At 39.9% G+C, this 17,569-nt stretch overlaps 1 protein-coding gene across 5 annotated transcripts in view; it reads right to left on the bottom strand.

The window, feature by feature from the left end:
• The window catches only part of STK26 (serine/threonine kinase 26), a 52,709-nt gene extending 47,450 nt beyond the window's left edge, over positions 1 to 5,259 (bottom strand). For 3 of the 5 annotated variants that reach the window (XM_063635272.1, XM_063635271.1, XM_063635273.1), the window contains exons 1-2: positions 4,648 to 4,835; positions 4,399 to 4,549 (exon numbers count right to left, since the gene is read on the bottom strand). In XM_063635272.1, coding sequence (XP_063491342.1) covers positions 4,399 to 4,440 — 42 coding nt within the window. In that variant the 5' untranslated portion in view covers positions 4,441 to 4,549; positions 4,648 to 4,835. Of the gene's footprint in view, positions 1 to 3,616; positions 3,716 to 4,398; positions 4,550 to 4,647 lie in introns of those variants that run through there. The other 2 variants (XM_055267818.2, XM_063635274.1) reach the window with 2 other exon arrangements.
• Positions 5,260 to 17,569: the final 12,310 nt, after the last annotated feature.

The following is a 17,569-nucleotide window of genomic DNA, read 5'->3' as shown; positions in this document are numbered from 1 at the left end:
ACAACTGCTAAACATTGTCTCCACAAAACAAACAAACAAACAAACAAACAAAAAAATAAAAATTAGCCAGGCATGGTGGCGTGCACCTGTGGTTCTAGCTACTCTGGAGGCTGAGATGGGTGGATTGCTTGAACCCAGGAGGTGGCGGCTGCGGTCAGCTGTGATAGCGCCACTGCACTACAGTCTTGGTGACAGAGTGAGACCCTGTCTCACAAAAAAAAAAAGAAGAAGAAATAGCCTCTGTAGATCAAACTGCCTTCCCTCTCTCAATCCTCCAGTTGATTCATTCATCCAATTTTGAGATTTCTCTTCAGATATATAACTTGGTACATTGAGTCTCCGTTACTCAGAAATGTTTAATGGCTAGTTCAAAGGCCAAAATCCTTCCCTGGCATTTAAGGACAATCATGATCTGTACTCAATCCAGTCTTCCGACCTTATCGTGTATCATTTTTCTAGAGGAATTCTCTATGACAGTCCAAACGACTTTATCCTGTTCTCAAAGATTGTGTGTGTGTGTGCATGCGCTCACAAATGCAGTGCACTTTTCCTTATCTATATTGTATACATATGCTCCTTGACTTAAAATGTGGTTATGTCCCAATAAACCTATCATAAGTTGAAAATATTGTAAGTTGAAAAGGCATTTAATACAGTACACCTAACCTACCGAACATCATAGCTTAGCCTACCTTAAACGTGTTCACAACATTTACAGTAGCCTACAGTTAAGCAAAATCATCTAACGCAAAGCCTATTTATAACAAAGTGTTGACTATCTCATGTTATTTACTGAATACTGTATGGAAAGTGAAAAACAGAATGGTTGTGTGAGTACCATTGTAAAGTCGAAAAATCCTAGTCTGTCTACCTCTGCTGGAGATTTTTCCTTGCTTGGAAATGCCCTGCTCAGTGTGCATCCTAATAAGACTTTGGGGTCAGCTTACTTTCTGGAAGCCTTCAACACTTCCAGTCAGAAACTTCTATTATACTTACAGTGAGTTCACAAATTTTGCATTATTTGATATTTCATGTGCTAGTTTTAACAACTCAACCAGATTTTAAGATCTTTAAGGGTAGAACATGTAATATACGTCAGTATGCTTCCCAGAACCCAGCGATTATGTTCACCAATGTCGGGCAGTGTTTCCCACCACTTAGATAAAAGTCTTCAATAAAGTGGTCATTCATCGTTAAACTTCATTTCTACTTCTCATCTCAAATGACAACTAGATTTAAACTGTACCACCTTGGTCATATTTAAAGATACATGAAGGCTAATTTTAAAGTTCTTTGGCGGAAGCTTTAAAAGTTCTTTAACAAGAGGCACAGTATAAAGAATCTTATTCTTCCACCTACATCTTACGAAAGATTTAACAATCAACAATATTCTAAATGAAAACTTGTCCTCAAAAATACTATTGTAGGTTCTAAGGGGAAATATCTTAAACTTAAGTATTATTTATAACTGAAAACTTCAAAGAAAACAGGGTTTGAATCATTAAAGAGTAAATATTTGAGCGGAAAGAAACAGGTTTATTGGTTTTTTTTTAAGTTGTACTTTAAATATTTTCAAGAGTTCAGCTACTAGTATGGAAAATTCCTCTAGTTACACACTAAAGAAGTAAGCACAAATTAAGTACAAAAATATTCATACCCTCAACATTTGGTGTAATATGGCAAAAAATGTTCATTACCACAATATTAAGAAATATCAACAATATGAGTTTAAATAACTAATTCATAAGGAAGAGTTTGAACTGGACAAAATTCTGGGTTTTCTTTCTTCACTCCAAGTTTCCTTTCTATTTTAAACTAGTGGCAACAGCAATTTCTTTGTTTGAAAGTCAGGAATGCTGGAAATCTTAAGTGATAGAACAGGTAGCTGGGCTTCTACTTCACGTCTCTCCTCAGAGGGAGAAAATAATTGTGGATAAAGTAATTTTGTTTGTATTTCTGGAAAAATCATTTTTCCCATCAATCTTCATAATTCTCTAAAATAAACTGTTAAAAAGTTATAGGCTGGTCGGCTACCTCACCCTGATTTGTGGAAACGCTATACAGTAATTTCAAGAACACATGGCTAACTCAAGTTTTCTAAAGGCCTAAAAGTTGCTCCTAACACCTTCATAAAACTCTAGGAGAATTTTACAAGCTCACGATAGATTTCTGCATCTCATCTGCAATATTTTGCTACATAACAATAATAAAAATAGTCTAGGTTCAAGAGTCACACTGCATGCTATCAAATTTATTATTAAGGTATTGTACAATTTCAACTATGGAAAAAACTGTGTGCTGCACAAAGTGCTTAAGAACTATATTAGAAATAAAATGGAAATAAGAAGTTAAGAATTTATCATTTCATTAAGATGAAGAGAATGACCAAAAAAAAAAAAAAAAGATTCCTCTCTTCTTTGCTAACGTTGAGATGTTTGCCCTATTCAAATTAGGTGGGACAAAGTAATCACAACTCAGAGGGCACAGTGAAAGGCAGAATTTGTAACTTCAAGTATGTGATTCACATTTGAATCCACATTAATTAAGATTTAAAAATTCAAGAGATAGGCAACTCAGATAATTAAACAAAGCAGGGAACAATCAGAAATACTAAACAGCAAGCAGTTCCTAAACCATATACATTCAATAAGGTCAAGACAAATAAAATAAAGATCAGAAACCATTTTCCTCTCAGCACACAGAGTTCCCCAGAATCACAAACTTGAACGGGAGGCACTCACTCTGCTGACGCACGCACGCAGGCTCGCGCACACAATGGAGCGAGAAGCATGGAGACCCTCAGAGACAAACTTCACATGTGCATCGTTTTACTCTCCACAGAATGGAAAGAAGAGCACAGTGAGAAAATGTCACTTTTTCCCAGATCAAACAGCAAAACTGTACTTAGTATTGCGAACTATGAATTCCCTTGATACAATCAAAGGCAGAACTGAATGAATGGGGTGTGGGGCAGGGTGCGTGGGGAAAAGAGGGAGGGAAAGAGGGGGGAGGCCGCCTGAAAGGAAGAAAGTTTAAGGCATTTTGCAAGGCTTGAGTGGATTAATCTTTTTTTTTAAGCCCTACTATTTCCTATTTCCCTTTCTCTCTCTCTCTTTATTTAACATACACTAACTTCCTGAGACTCAACCCAGACTTGCCCTAAATGCAGCTGAAATGTCTGGTGTTTAGGACACACCAAGAGTTCTAGGTGCACAAATAATCCCATTTTGGGAAAGAATTTAAAAATCACTTTTGTGGCCATTCATAAAATGAGAACACTGAAAAAAAAAAAAAAGAAAGAACTCCATGCATCAATAAGTAAATCGAGGCCCCAGTCTACAGCTCTCTGATTTCTACTAGAAATATAAGCTATTTACTACTAAACATTTTATTTTTGAACTTCAAAAAAGTTTGTTTTTACATTTTAGATCATGAGGGACTGAGGCTTCAGTGGTTTTAGCCTCTAAATGGGTTGTTTGGGCCATTTAGCAAAGGAAAAAAAAATAGAACATGAATGCTTTAAAAAGTTAGTAGATTTGGATAACATTTAGCAGATAGCGTAAAGTGCACCGATTTAAAAACATAACAGCATAAAAAGTTTTCTGACATAGCTTACCTTTAATAAAATGAAAATATAATGGGAGGGGGTTGGGCTGGGTAGACTTCGAGTAACAAGTTGGGTCCCATGCAGTAGTCCCTTGTCCAAGACAAAAAGCTTCCTTTAACCACATGTAACAGTCATCTTGTGGGAAAGGCACGGAGGGGGCTGAGAAGTCATCACCTCAGCGACTCTGAACAGAACCAGCATTTCTCACGCCACACTATGGGCTGGGCTAGGTCGGGGAGCAAGCTACAATTTTGCCCTTAAGCAGCAGTACCGAAAGGGAGAAAGAGGTCACCTCTCTCTTAGCCCTACGCACACAGGAAGAGCCCAATTCAAGCCGCCGCCGCCGCCACCCCTGGTGTTGCCCCGCCCCAACTTGAGTGTGTGTTTGGGGTGGGGGGTGCAGGGCACTCACTACTCGTGTTATACCCCACAAATTCCAAGGCACTTCCATCTCTCCCAGGTTAAGTTCCGCCCCCCCCCATCCCCAACCGTGCCAAGCTCAGCAGGCGCAGGTGTCTGTGGCTCTGGCCTATTTTTACACCCCCCAACCGCCCTCAATCTCCACCTAGTTGCGCGCTCCAGTCCCGCCTCGCCTTCCCAGCGAAGAGCACTACCTAGCCTACACACCAGGAAACACCTCGAGCCCTACTCCCAGGTCACCTGGCCATAGTGACCGGCCCTGCCCTCAGGGGAGCCCTGGGGCCGTCCCTTGTCGCCGGTGCCCAGCACCGAGGGCGCACCGGGCTCCCAAGCAGTCACGTGGGCGGCGGGGTCGGCCTGCGCTTCCTCACCTGCATCCCAGGCACTTGGACAGCCACCGGCGAGTGGGCCATGGAGGCGAATGCTGCCTCGCTCCGCTTCTGCGGCGGTGGCGCCTTGGGTTCGGACTGGCTCCTCCTCCGGGGGTAGTTCGGCGGCCCTCCCAGGCTTTTCGATAGGGGCCTGGAAGGACACAAAAGTGGGGTTACTGGGCTGGCGGCGCGTAGCCCGGGGCTAGGAGGTGGGCTGTTAGCGGCGCAGCTCCCTGGGACTCAGTCTACCTTTCTGGCGCCCGCCCGCCGCTGAAGCAGCCGCCTCCGCTGCTGCTCCTCTTCCTGAACGCCGAGCGCTGTGAGTGGTGGTGGCTGGGACCTGGGCTAGAGTGATGCCGCTCCTCTGCGCCTCGCCGCTTTAGGAAGAGGAGGTGGAGGCGCCCCAGCTACCCGCCTGCTCGCCTGGCCTGGGAGGCGGTTGGGGGCGGTTCCGCCGTTGGCCCTGCCCCCGCCCCGCAGCCGGGCGGTGTCGCGGGAGCCAAGGCTCCAGGCAGCGAAGGGGTTTGGCTGGGGTTACTGGAGTCTGAGAAGCTGGAGACTCTCCCGGCACGCGGAGAGGAGAACCCAGGGACCCGGAGACCTGGGACACGGCTGGGCCTGGAAAGAGTTTGGGAAACCCTGAGGGTATGAGGGCGTCCCAGATGCGGCCACGTTGCAGGGAGGCGTGCGAGGCTGGGGCACATGCAGCCTCGGAGACGACTTGAGCTGAAACTTGGGGAGTGTTGGAAGTCTTTCTTGGCTCCCTGGCCTGGCTAAGGATAGGATCAGAGATAGCCGCGGAGTCGGTGGACCCCCGCTTTTTCCCGCCATCTGGTCTCCTCAGCTGGAGGCTGCGCCCCTGTGCAGGTCTGTGGCCACACTCTTGCTTTCCGAGTTCCCTGACCCCAAACATGCTTCAGGTGACTTCAACTTAAGGTTCCCCCTACCTCTTGGACTATCACTTGCAGAACGGCCAAACTAGGGCTTCTCTCTACCACAAGTTCTGCACGTGTAAGGCAGAGGGAAATTGGAAAACAGATGGTATATCGGCAGAAAAATTAATGAGGATAGTAGAGGCTTGGGAAATGAGATTGGATCGTTAGCAGTACAGGTTATTGAATTCAGCATACACTGCAGTGGTTTTGGTAACTCCCTGCCTCCGCCCCATTTTAAGTTCCACTCCAGGAGGGAGACAGGCTCTTTTGAGAGTACTCTAACAGTAGCGACAGTAACACTGGTAATAATAGCAACAGGAATTTCATTATGAAGGCACCTTTGGGAACACGTAAGGGGTTAATTACTTCAAAAACGTAATAGTCGAGTGCCAGTTTAAAATGAAGATGAAGTTCCTTACCTTGAAATTTGTTGTGGGTCTCTACGCATCACACGGTGGGGGGCCTCTAGTGGTAAAAGGTAGTTTCTCTTCTTCCTTTTAAATCTTTTTCAGAGAATAGTATATGATTCTTATCAATATCGTTATTATTAATGGATGTCATTTTCATTGTGCCAGGGACTGCTAAGTGCTTTCTATGTGTTATTAATACCTTACTGAACCTGTACAAGGGCCTTCTGGAGTCTTATTGATTTCCCCTTATTTTACAGATGAAAAAGGCTCAACCAGGTTAAATAATTTGACCCAAATGTCACGCAATTAAGAAGTGGTACAGCTGGGAATTCAGACGCAGGTCCCCCTGGCTGGTGATAAACTTACTACTTTCTCTATGGTTTCTGTTTGTGTTTAATGATGATAAAGGATACAATTGCGTTTTCCTTACTCCTAGTTCCCCAAGTCCAGCCCTTCACTATTTCTAACCCAATAGTAGGCTCCAATCTAGTCTCGATTTCCCACCAACCCAACTCACAACATTGCCAGCCTGACCGGAAACCTGCAGTGCCACCTAAACTTTTAATGACCATAGAAATCCGAGGGTTCTTTTGCTCCCTCAAAAGCGCAGATTTTGATCTCCCAAGTCTGGACTGGGCCCAAGATTCTGCAATGCTAACAAGCTCTCACATGGTGATGATGTTTAGATCACACTTTTAAGTTGCAAGGGTCTGAATCAAGCTCCATCATTTAAGACCTGTCTCAAATCTCACCTCCATTGACCCTTCCTAGTTGCTCCAAGCCCTCCTTCAAACTCCTCCAATGTCAGCAGCGCTCACGCTGTAGTTCTTTCTTCTTATTTCATATATTTCATTTGTTTTGTCTGCCCATATTAGGTCCTTGAGGCCAGAGATCCAGCCTCTCTTACATGAGAATGATTCAGGTAGGATGGCAGGACTCTGAGGGCAAGCTTTTTATACATTTTGTCCATTGCTGTATCCCCAGAGACTAGGTTCATGGCACATAGTAGGCCCTCAATAAATAATTGTTGAACGAATGAATGAACTTCTTTTGAATTCTCCACTGAGGTTACTAGGTGCATAATGTATACACTATATATTTTGTTGATGTCAGGTTAAACCCCTAGGCATTGCCCTTACTGAACATTTAAATTGTTCAGTTTATCATGTGTTACATCTTTCATTATTTAGTCTCCAAAATTCTTTCCTGCTAGTTTAATTTCACAACTACTTATGAGCCAGTTGTATAATTTTGATAGATAAGTAAATTAAGCATATCAGAGAAATGACTTTCTCTGACATCATTCTGGGCCAGAGTTATGTAACTATGTGGAAGAATAAAAGCTTAATGCTGAGACCTGGAATATTGAGACATTTCCTGAAAGACATTGCATTTGAGATCTTAGTGAGCTTTTTAGCCTTTATTTAGGTTTACTGCTATTAAATAAAGCATCAGTTGTTGTTATAATTGATAGAGATCACTTGAGTTTTTACATGGGATTGCTTGTGGGCTTTTAAATGATTTTTCCTGTGTGTGTGTGTGTATCTATAAATTAAATCTCGTGAAGTTGTCAACATTTGAAAACAATACAAATTTTATGAGCATTAGAAACTTTTTTTCCACTTTGAACTGCATTATTTCTCAAATTCTTAAATAAAATAAGAAATTCAAGTATGCTTTTGTTACACACACACACAAAGGAAACTTAAATATTTTGCTTCAAATTGTCAGCCCAGGCCAGGCATGGTGGCTCACCCCTGTTCCCAGCACTTTGGGAGGCCGAGGCGGGCAGGTTACCTGAGGTCAGGAGTTTGAGACCAGCCTGGCCAACATGGTGAAACCCCATCTCTACTAAAAATACAAAAATTAGCTGGGCATGGTGGTGTGTGCCTGTAATCCCAGCTACTCTGGAAGCTGAGGCAGGAGAATTGCTTGAACCTGGGAGGCAGAAGTTGCAGTGAGCTGAGATCACGCCACTGTACTCCACCCTGGGCCACAGAGCAAGACTCTATCTCAAAAAAAAAAAAAAAAAAAAAAAAAAAAAAAGCCCAGAGTCTGATAATACATTACAGTGTATTCCCATAGTTTAATGGAAAACGTTTCTTGAGGAGAGACGCAACTTATGCTTTTTGGTCACATGTAGAGTGTAACATAGCACCTCAGATAGGATTTGGTACCTGCTTGATTGATGTGACCTGAATGGCTGTGAATACTTAATAACCATATAAATAAAATAAGATTATACACAGATTAGGTAAGGTTTTGAGTAACATTATACACAGATTAGGTAAGGTTAGTGAATTTCAAGTTAGACAGTGTTCTTGAGGCCTCAAAACTTAATAATTTAAATTTGGCACCTGGTTTCAATTTCCTGACATTTGTCATACCCTCCATTCAGGTTGAGTATCCCTTATCCAAAATGCTTAGGACGAGAAGTGCTTCAGATTTTTGATGTTTTTGGAGTTTGGAATAATTGCATGTACATAATATCTTGGGTATGGGACACAAGTCTGAACATTAAATTCATTTATGCTTCAGATACACTTTATATACATAGCCTGATGATAGTTTTATATAATATTTTAAATTTGTACATGAAACAAAGTTGGTATACATTGAACCATCAGAAAGCAAAGGTGTCAGGTGTGGAATTTTCTAGTTGTGACATCATGTCAGCACTCAAAAAGTTTCCGATTTTGGAGCATTTTAGATTTCAGATTTTCACATTAGGGATGCTCAACCTGTATTAAATATTTAACTTTACCCGTGTTTACAAATATTTACTGAATTGACTGGTTCTTAGCTAAAGTGTAGGTAGATGGAAATGGCCAAACTTTAATATAGGCGACAGTGAAATAAGGGCATGTTTTTCAACTAGGAGCAATTATGCCTCCTGGAGAACATTTCTGGGTATCACAAATAGGCAGGTAGGTGCTACTGGCATCTAGAGAGTGGAGGCCAGGGATGCTGTTAAACATCTTACAACGCACAGGGCAGTCCCCACAAGAAAGAACTATTCAGTCAACAATGTCAATAATGATAAGGTTTGAGAAACCATGCTCCACACTTTTTGCATTAGGAGCTACTAACCGAGAAACAGCCTTGAAAATCATTGTTCTCTGAAGATTTTAGCTCAGTGTTGTGGCTGGGACCAAATAAAGAAAATACTCATAAGATATTGGGCCACATCAAGTGGGTAATAGAAACAAAGCAGTATTCTTATTTTACCTCTGTAATGAACCATAGATCATCTGTCCCCTAAAAGTGAATACAACTTAATGAAAAATAATGTTGAACAGAAAATAACTTTAAGTAAAAATTAATGATTTTTTTAAAAAATTAATTACTGAGCATGTTCTAATATACCAGGCATTACCTAGCCTTCAAATATGTTAACTCATCATGATAAATTTGACCTCTTATTCTACTTTACAGAATTTAAAGGTAGGATTTCACATTTTGGACTTACACATTTTGAGCCTAGTGACTATGATGAAATGGATAAAATGTATATATGTATGAAATATAATGGCAAATTGATATACTTACCTGAGTATTTGAAACTAAAGAAAATTATCTGGGTAATTCTAGAAGCTCACCATCCAGTGATGGGAATATTTTGATTCAGGCTGTGGAGTCTACTGATACTTGGAAGTACAACATTCAAGGGCCATTTTTTATTTTAATAAAAGCATAGATGATACCTCAAATTTACTGTTTACTCTCATTGGGCATCAAGTTGGAAACCATGTTATGATAGTTCTTGCAGATGTCGTATGTATCGTTGCTATTGTTCCAGCATAGCATCCCAAGGAGAAACCTATTGAATCAGACCTTGGTCAAGGAACATTAAACCTTAAACATTAAAACTGTGTGACTTCCGAATTCTCCTGAATAACCTTCCACCTTTTGTGGCTTGCACAATATACTATCATAGTATTATATATAATGGAAACTATACTATACAAGACATCTCTGCTGAATATTCTCTCTAGCTTTACCTCCTGATGCTGCTGAGGGGAATAGAACAACAGAGGAGGTGGGTGGAAGCAGATGCCATTTAAGCAATTTCCTGCTTATAACATTTCTTTACATATATGCTTACTTGCTTGAAATGTTTGCATTTAGGTACCAAAAGCATCAAGCTCATAACTTCTGGCCTTTACCAATTGGTTACAGACCTAAGAGAGGTAAGATGGCCTGTACATTCATTTGCATGCAGAGGCAGGAGTCAAAAGATGGAGGAGCTCCCTTCCTGATTCCAGTTTTGCTCCCCTGCCTAAACTCTCACTTACAGAATCAGACTGTTGACCTTTAGATGCCTTGGACCTAAGGTGAAGGCCCTCAGAAACATGCATGGGCTCACTCACAGTCTCTTCAATGCTGAAAGAACCACTGTACTAGCCATCCTATAATGGTAGTTTATTTTGCCATATGGGTACCTGAGGAGACTGGGGAGTTTCTTGGGAGAGATTCTTTGGAAGCCTGGGCCCTTTGTAATGAGGTCAGGTAAGTTCTCTTGTGCTCTCCAAGGTGCAGTTTTTAGTCACAGGAGAGCCTTTCATGTGTCATGATGCTAAACAACCCATTTGAGTGATATTTTCCCCTCTGAGTTGACCTTTTAAAATGTATTGAATTGACCACTTGTTCTTTCATTTGTAGACTTCTCAAGAAAACAGTTCTAGTCAAAGGTGGCAGTTAAAAACAGGAAAAAACTGGCAGTTGAGACCAAATAGGAAGTGACTTTGCCATCAGCTCACACCGAGGAAAAGGAAGTTGCTAGGACCTCTAAGAAAGGCAGTTTTGTAAAATTACCACTCTTCAACTTGCTTAGCTGAGGCTCTGTCACCCTGTGGTAAAAACTTCCATGGTTTTGTTACTGCAGTACTTGACAGAACGTGAACAGAGTAAGGGAATAACAGGCACCCCTTGCAGGAATGTTATCAGGGACTGCCAGAAGTTTCTAATGGGGGCAGAAACTCAACATTGTAAACAAGCAAAGCTGCCATCCTCTTTTTTTTTCCTGGGCCACATCAATATTTTAAGATTAGTTAACATTCAGTATGTTATATCATGAGGCTCACCACAAGGGTCCAACTGTAAACTATAATAGGATTTTTTGCTGACAAATAGAATGTTTTTTATACTTTCACTTTGGCCCCAGGTCCAACCTAGGCCACACCACCTTTCCTTATTTCCCTTACTTTCTCTTCCCTTACTTTCTCCTCCCTTCTTCTTCTTTTTTTTTCTCACATATTTCTTGCTCTGTGCTAAGTGCTTGGAATATAAAGAAATGCAAGGAGTTTGCTTTCCCAGAGGAGAATGCCACAAAAAAACGAGGAGCATTCACAGCAATAAATGATAATAATAGCAGTCTATTACTACAGCAACAGGCACCAGAGAGCAATTCATTTTACCTCTGTAGATCCTGGAAGGCTTCCTAGAGGAGGTGATATTGAGCTAAACCTTGAAAAATGAGTAGGAGATAGCCAAGTAGAGAATTGAGGATAGGGGATGGAGAAAAGAAGCCATTCTAGGCAGAAGGAACAGCATAAACAAATGCCTAAACCAGGCCTGTGTATTTCCCCATCACCTGATGACCTGGTTAAAATACAGTTATTGCAATTCGTTTATCCAGTTCTGAATTTGTCCATCCAAGGTAGACAAAAGGAACTTGTATTTTATTTTTAAAAAACTCCCCAGGTGATTATGTTGTGTACTCTTGGTTAAGAACCTCTAGAACTAGCTGATAGTTTGATTTGATTTTACAGGCAGAAACACAGAGTACATGAGTTGTCCTAACAGTGAGGCTGGAAGGATCCATTAGGGGCAGACTACAAGCCTTGTATGGCATTCTGAAGAGTTTATACTTGATCCCTGAGGCTCTTAGTAGTCTTTTGGGGTTTTTAAGGAAGAAAGGAATTTGATCCAGATTTGTTTTTTCAAAATAAAGCTCTGCTTAGCACATAAAGGATAGATTGGATATGGGAGAGACTGGAAGCAGAGGGACCTATTAAGAGACCATTAGGAGGCCATTGTAAAAGTACAGAAGAGGGACTGAACTAAATTAATGGCTGTGAGAATGAAGAGGAAGGAATAGATTCCAGAAACAAATTATGGTTGGACTCAACAGCATCCAATTGATTGGATGTGGACAGCACCAGAGGGAGAGGTTTAAAACAGCAGCGACATCTAGCTTAGGGAACTGGATAAATGTTAATGCCTGGAACTTCACCAGAGAATGTAGAAGGGGAACCAGGATTGGGGAAAAGATAAGGAATTCAGTTTGGGTACACCGAGTCCGCAGTGCCTGTACAGCCTCTAAGTGAAGATATCCAAAAGGCAGTTGAAAATAGCAAGAGGTCAGATTGCAAATATAGATTTGAGGACTGCAGAGAGAAATCCTTTGTAACCTCATGTCAAGGTGTCAATAAAGGACATAAAAAATAGAAACCAAGTTGGAACTGTTCACTTCCCATTTAGAAAACCACTTCTTAAATAATTGTCCTATGTTTTGGGCCAGTGAAATGTGTCCTGTGTTTACTGGCATCACATCTATCTGCAGAAAGCCTACTGTTTCCTTCAAAGTAATGATTGTTAACCTTATGTCTGTGAGATCGTGTTACTAAATATTTCCGCTGTGTTCCTGCATACATAGATTTCCCTTTGAATGCACGATAATGACAGTAAAGAAAAGAATGGAGTAAAGAACAGAAATGATGTGAAGAAATCTGAATATTACGTTGCCAGCTTTTCTGGTATGGTTTTCTTGCTTGCAACTGTAAAATAGATTATTGTGCACCAGAACAGTTTGTATTATATTTCCCTTCCTACACTCAAAAGAAAATGAGGTGGGAGATGACATGCATGCCTGGTTTCACGAAGCCAAGTTAGTGTCTTCTACAATGGAAAGAAAAACAGGAACAATTTATTGCAATCTAAAGCACAGATTACTGGCAAAACCATGATATTTGCCTGCTGTGAAAGTGCATAGCAACTTTAGTTAATATTCCTCCAATTTTTTGAAATCATTCATACTGTTCTGGTTCTTCCATTCTTTCTGTGCTATTGACCTTTTATGAAACTTCACACATTCTTATAGTTTACCATGTGTGAAGGTAAGCATTCAAATGGCTAAATGCCAACTTGAAATTAACATAGATAAATCATGCTTTCCATATAAATTGTGAAAATAGTGGTAGACATTTACAGTATGAGATCATGAAAGCAGATACAAATAAATTATATTTTAAATGTTTTGTTCACTGCATTTTATTATGTGTTTGGGTTTTTCTCAAGTGTTACAAGAAACTGAAATGTACCAGCTCTTAAATTTTAATGTAACTTTAGCATCTGACAATATACAGATTCTTGCTATGCAAATATAGAGAAATGGGTGCTTACTATGTTGTGAAGGATGGATTTAGTTCATGAAATATAGATTTTAAAAATATACATTTTCCTATTTTTTCCAGACTCTAAAAGCATTAAAAGGTTATTGCTGTATGGAAAGGTCATTTATATGAACAATAGCAGGAGAAACTGTGTCTGGGTTGTAAAATGCAGGGTTATTGAATATGTTTCCTAGTAAAATTGTAAGGTATGGAAAGTGAGTATACCTAGCAAAATGCTTCAGTATCACTTCTCTACTTTGGTTCTGCACGTAGCATATGAGATATAAAGTAATTCTTTTTCAAAGCAGAAGCCCAAGCCAAACTTGAATTAATTCAAATAGAGGAATTAGTTAATTATAATAGGTATCGTGTATATAGTTATTACTGTGGGTCAGGCATGGTTGCAATTTACATATATTCCCATTTAATTCTCACTACAACTTCATGAGCTAGGTACCACTATCATCCTATCATTTCCATTTTAGAGATGAGGAAACTGACGCACAGAAAGATTAAATAACTCGTCCAAGGTAGAGTTGCCAGATAAAATACAGAATGCCAGTTAAATTTGAATTTTAGATAAATGAATGATTCAGCAGGAGACATATTTATACTTTAAAATTATATCTAAAATTCAGATATAAGTGGCCGCCCTGTATTTTTATTTGCTAAATGTGACAATCCTACAGGCCAAAGTAACAAAGTTATTCAGGGGTGAAGCCAGAATATGAACCCAGAGAGTGTGGCCTCTAACCCCTATGCCTATATTGATTATAAGAAATGGAGGGCAGAGGCCAAGGGCAGTGGCTCATGCCTGTTAACCTAGCACTTTGAGAGGCCAAGGAGGGCGGATCACTTTAGGTCAGGAGTTCAAGACCAGCCTGGGCAACATGGTGAAACCACATCTCTACTAAAAATACAAAAATTATTTGGGCATCGCAGTGCACATTTGTAATCCCAGCTACTTGGGAGGCTGAGGCAGGAGAATTGCTTGAACCCAAGAGGCAGCATTTGCATTGAGCTGAGATCACACCACTGCACTCCAGCCTGGGTGATAGGGCGAGACTCTGTCTCAAAAAAAAAAAAAAAAAAAAAAAGGAATGTAGAGTTGAGTGCTTCATTATCTATATTTGGAGTATTTTTTATTTTTAAATCACAACTAACAGTTAAGCCTCATGGCAGGATCATAGGTCTATAATAACTTTGAATTTATTTTAATTTACTCTAATTGTCAATATCATTTGGTCACAATATTTGTAGTGAATTGTTTGTTCTAAAAGTGATGAGATCTATAATAGTTTTGAATCAACTTTGCCTTCAGTGCTTTCCAAGGAGAGAGATTAAAGAAAAAGTATGATTCACTGTAATGACCCATTGTCATGAGTGGAATTAACTGATCAGTGCTGTCTTTCAAAACACCTTTTCCTATTATTGCAAAGCAGCTACATGTTGTTTATAAAGAGCTACATGTTGTTTATAAAGCTTTCATTCAATAAGAGCTTTTTAAAAGAAGAACATAGTTTTCCTCATGCTGTCTTCTCTTTTCGTTTTTCTCTAAAACAGGCAACATGACATCTACTTTTTGAAAGATACTGCAATTTAATGGGGAAAAACATGGGTTTCAGAGCCAGACAGACCTTACGAGCTGTGTAACCTTGATGTTTGAGGCTCATTTTCTTCATGTGCAAAATGGGAATTATTATTACCTACTCCAAATGGTGATGGTAAGGATTAAATGAGTTAATGAATATAAACCACTCTAATATGATGTCTGGTACAAACTTGACACTTCACAAATAGTGGTAGTTCCTTTCCTCTGTCTATTTGCTCCTTCCCCTGAGCCTCCACTACTCACAATTCATGAGCAACACTCATGAGTCTCCGAAAATCTAACCATTATTTACTAAAGCATTCTGGCTTGTCCAAAAGTTACACAACAATCAGGGGTAAAGTCAATTGGAATCCAGAGAGCCTAAAATGTTTTCCTCCTGTGATTTTCTGAATCCCTAAAATGTTTGGGTTAGAACAGAAGACTACAGTGTTGTTTGTGCTCTTAGAGATTAGTAGGACACATTTTTCATGGTGCCTTTAAAAAAACACTGAGAATGTTCTTAGACTTTCAGGTTGATATTTATATAATTTAGTTTCATGGGGAAATTCACCATAGACATCTTTGAGGGACACAGAGAGACATAAAAATAGATGCCAAGGGCAAGCAAATTATGTAATTAAGGCATTTTGCTTACTTTTCTAAGTACGTATGTGTGTGCAAGTTCATTGAAGCAAGGGGTGGTGATGTATAATGAGGGGAGATACAGAAGTAAATGCAGTTAGGACCAAATACAAAGTCATCATAAGATTAGCAGGCAAATAACTTTGCTACAGAAAAAAATCAATTCTGAGAGGTGATCTATAGTGTACATGTGAAAAACATGGACTCTGGATCCAGACTACTTAGGTTCAAATCCTAGTTTTGTCCACATACTAGCTCTGTGATCATCAGCAAGGTGCTTAACTTCTCTATACCTCCCTTTCCTTACCTGTCAAAGAGAATAATAAAAGGAACTACCTAATCAAATTGATTTAAGGGCTTAAATGAGCTTTATTTTTCTCTTTAAACTTTGATCAAAGCATGAGATACCTGTAGAAAATGTACAAATCATAAGTGTCCAAGAGCCCAATGAATTTTCACAGTGAACACATTCATGTATTTATCACCTAGATCAAGAAAAAGAAACTTGTACCCCAGAAGTCATCTTGATGCTCCCATTCAGTCACTACTTCCCCCAGCCCAAAGTTATCCACTTCCTTATCTTCAGTCATCATATTGCCTACTTTTGAACTTTAAATGAGGATCTACATAGAGTGCTTAAACAATGCTTGGCATATTGTAAACACTATATAAGCTTGGCAATGTGATTTTAACAATAACAAGAAAGTAGGTATGTTTTGGGGGTAGAATTGTTAAGAGTAATAAAAACAAAAGCAAATATCTGAGGTAAAGCCTATGACAATAAAGCTAAATGTAACAAGCCTATTTTTTATTCAAAAACTAGGTTCTTGGAATCATTTTTCCTTCCATAAATGATATCTATTGTGTATTCCATGCTAAGAAAAATACACTCCATTTGAGACATCCAAGAAAACATATGCCCAAACATTTCAGCATGATGCAGAATGAGAATTTTACTCAAATTGTTAAAAAACTAGTAAGAAAAACAAATTTGGCAGATGCCTTTCTGGGCCTCAGTTTTCTTATTGTAAAATGAAGGGAATTGGGCCAGCACTGACATTTAGTGTTTCCATGAAAAAACAATTCTTAAAAAGCAAAATCTGGGAATGTTGGAACCACTGCTTTATAGCCAAATAATAAATCTAGAGTCACAGTCAAACATGACCTTTTGGAAGGAAGGCAGGAGGGTTTCCATGAGGGAAAATCATGTCTGACTAATCTATTAGCACTTCTCAAGAGTGTAAATAACATATGGACAGGGAGGAACCAAAGAATACAATTTACAAATACTTTTTTTCTTTTTTTTTTTCTTTTTTTTTTTCTTTGAGACGGAGCCTCACTCTGTCGCCCAGGCTGGAGTGCAGTGGCACAATGTTTGCTCACTGTAAGCTCCGCCTCACGGGTTCACGCCATTCTCCTGCCTCAGCCTCTGCCAGTAGCTGGGACTACTGGCGCCCACCACCATGCCCGGCTAATTTTTTTTTTGTATTTTTAGTAGAGTTGGGGTTTCACCGTGGTCTCTTTTTTTTATTATACTTCGAGTTCTAGGGTACATGTGCACAACATGCAGGTTTGTTACATATGTATACATGTGTCATGTTGGTGTGCTGCACCCATTAACTCGTCATTTACATTAGGTATATCTCCTAATGCTATCCCTCCTCACTACCCCCACCCCATGACAGGCCCCGGTGTGTGACATTCCCCACCCTGTGTCCAAGTGTTCTCATTGTTCAATTGCCACCTATGAGTGAGAACATGCGGTGTTTGGTTTTCTTTCCTTGTGATGGTTTGCTCAGAATGATGGTTTCAGCTTCATCCATGTCCCTACAAAGGACATGAACTCATCCTTTTTTATGGCTGCATAGTATTCCATGGTGTATATGTGCCACATTTTCTTAATCCACTCTATCATTGATGGACATTTGGGTTGGTTCCAAGTCTTTGCTATTGTGAATAGTGCTGCAATAAACATACGTGTGCATGTGTCTTTGTAGCAGCATGATTTATAATCCTTTGGGTATATACCCAGTAATAGGATGGCTGGGTCAAATGGTATTTCTAGTTCTAGATCCTTGAGGAATCGCCACACTGTCTTCCACAATGGTTGAACTAGTTTACAGTCCCACCAACAGTGTAAAAGTGTTCCTATTTCTCCACCTCCTCTCCAGCACCTGTTTTTTCCTAACTTTTTAATGA

This window comes from Symphalangus syndactylus, chromosome X (genome assembly GCF_028878055.3).
Source record: "Symphalangus syndactylus isolate Jambi chromosome X, NHGRI_mSymSyn1-v2.1_pri, whole genome shotgun sequence".
Taxonomy (NCBI): Eukaryota; Metazoa; Chordata; class Mammalia; order Primates; family Hylobatidae; genus Symphalangus; species Symphalangus syndactylus.
Note: the sequence above shows the minus strand (reverse complement) of the source record. Positions and strands in the feature narration are given on the sequence as shown.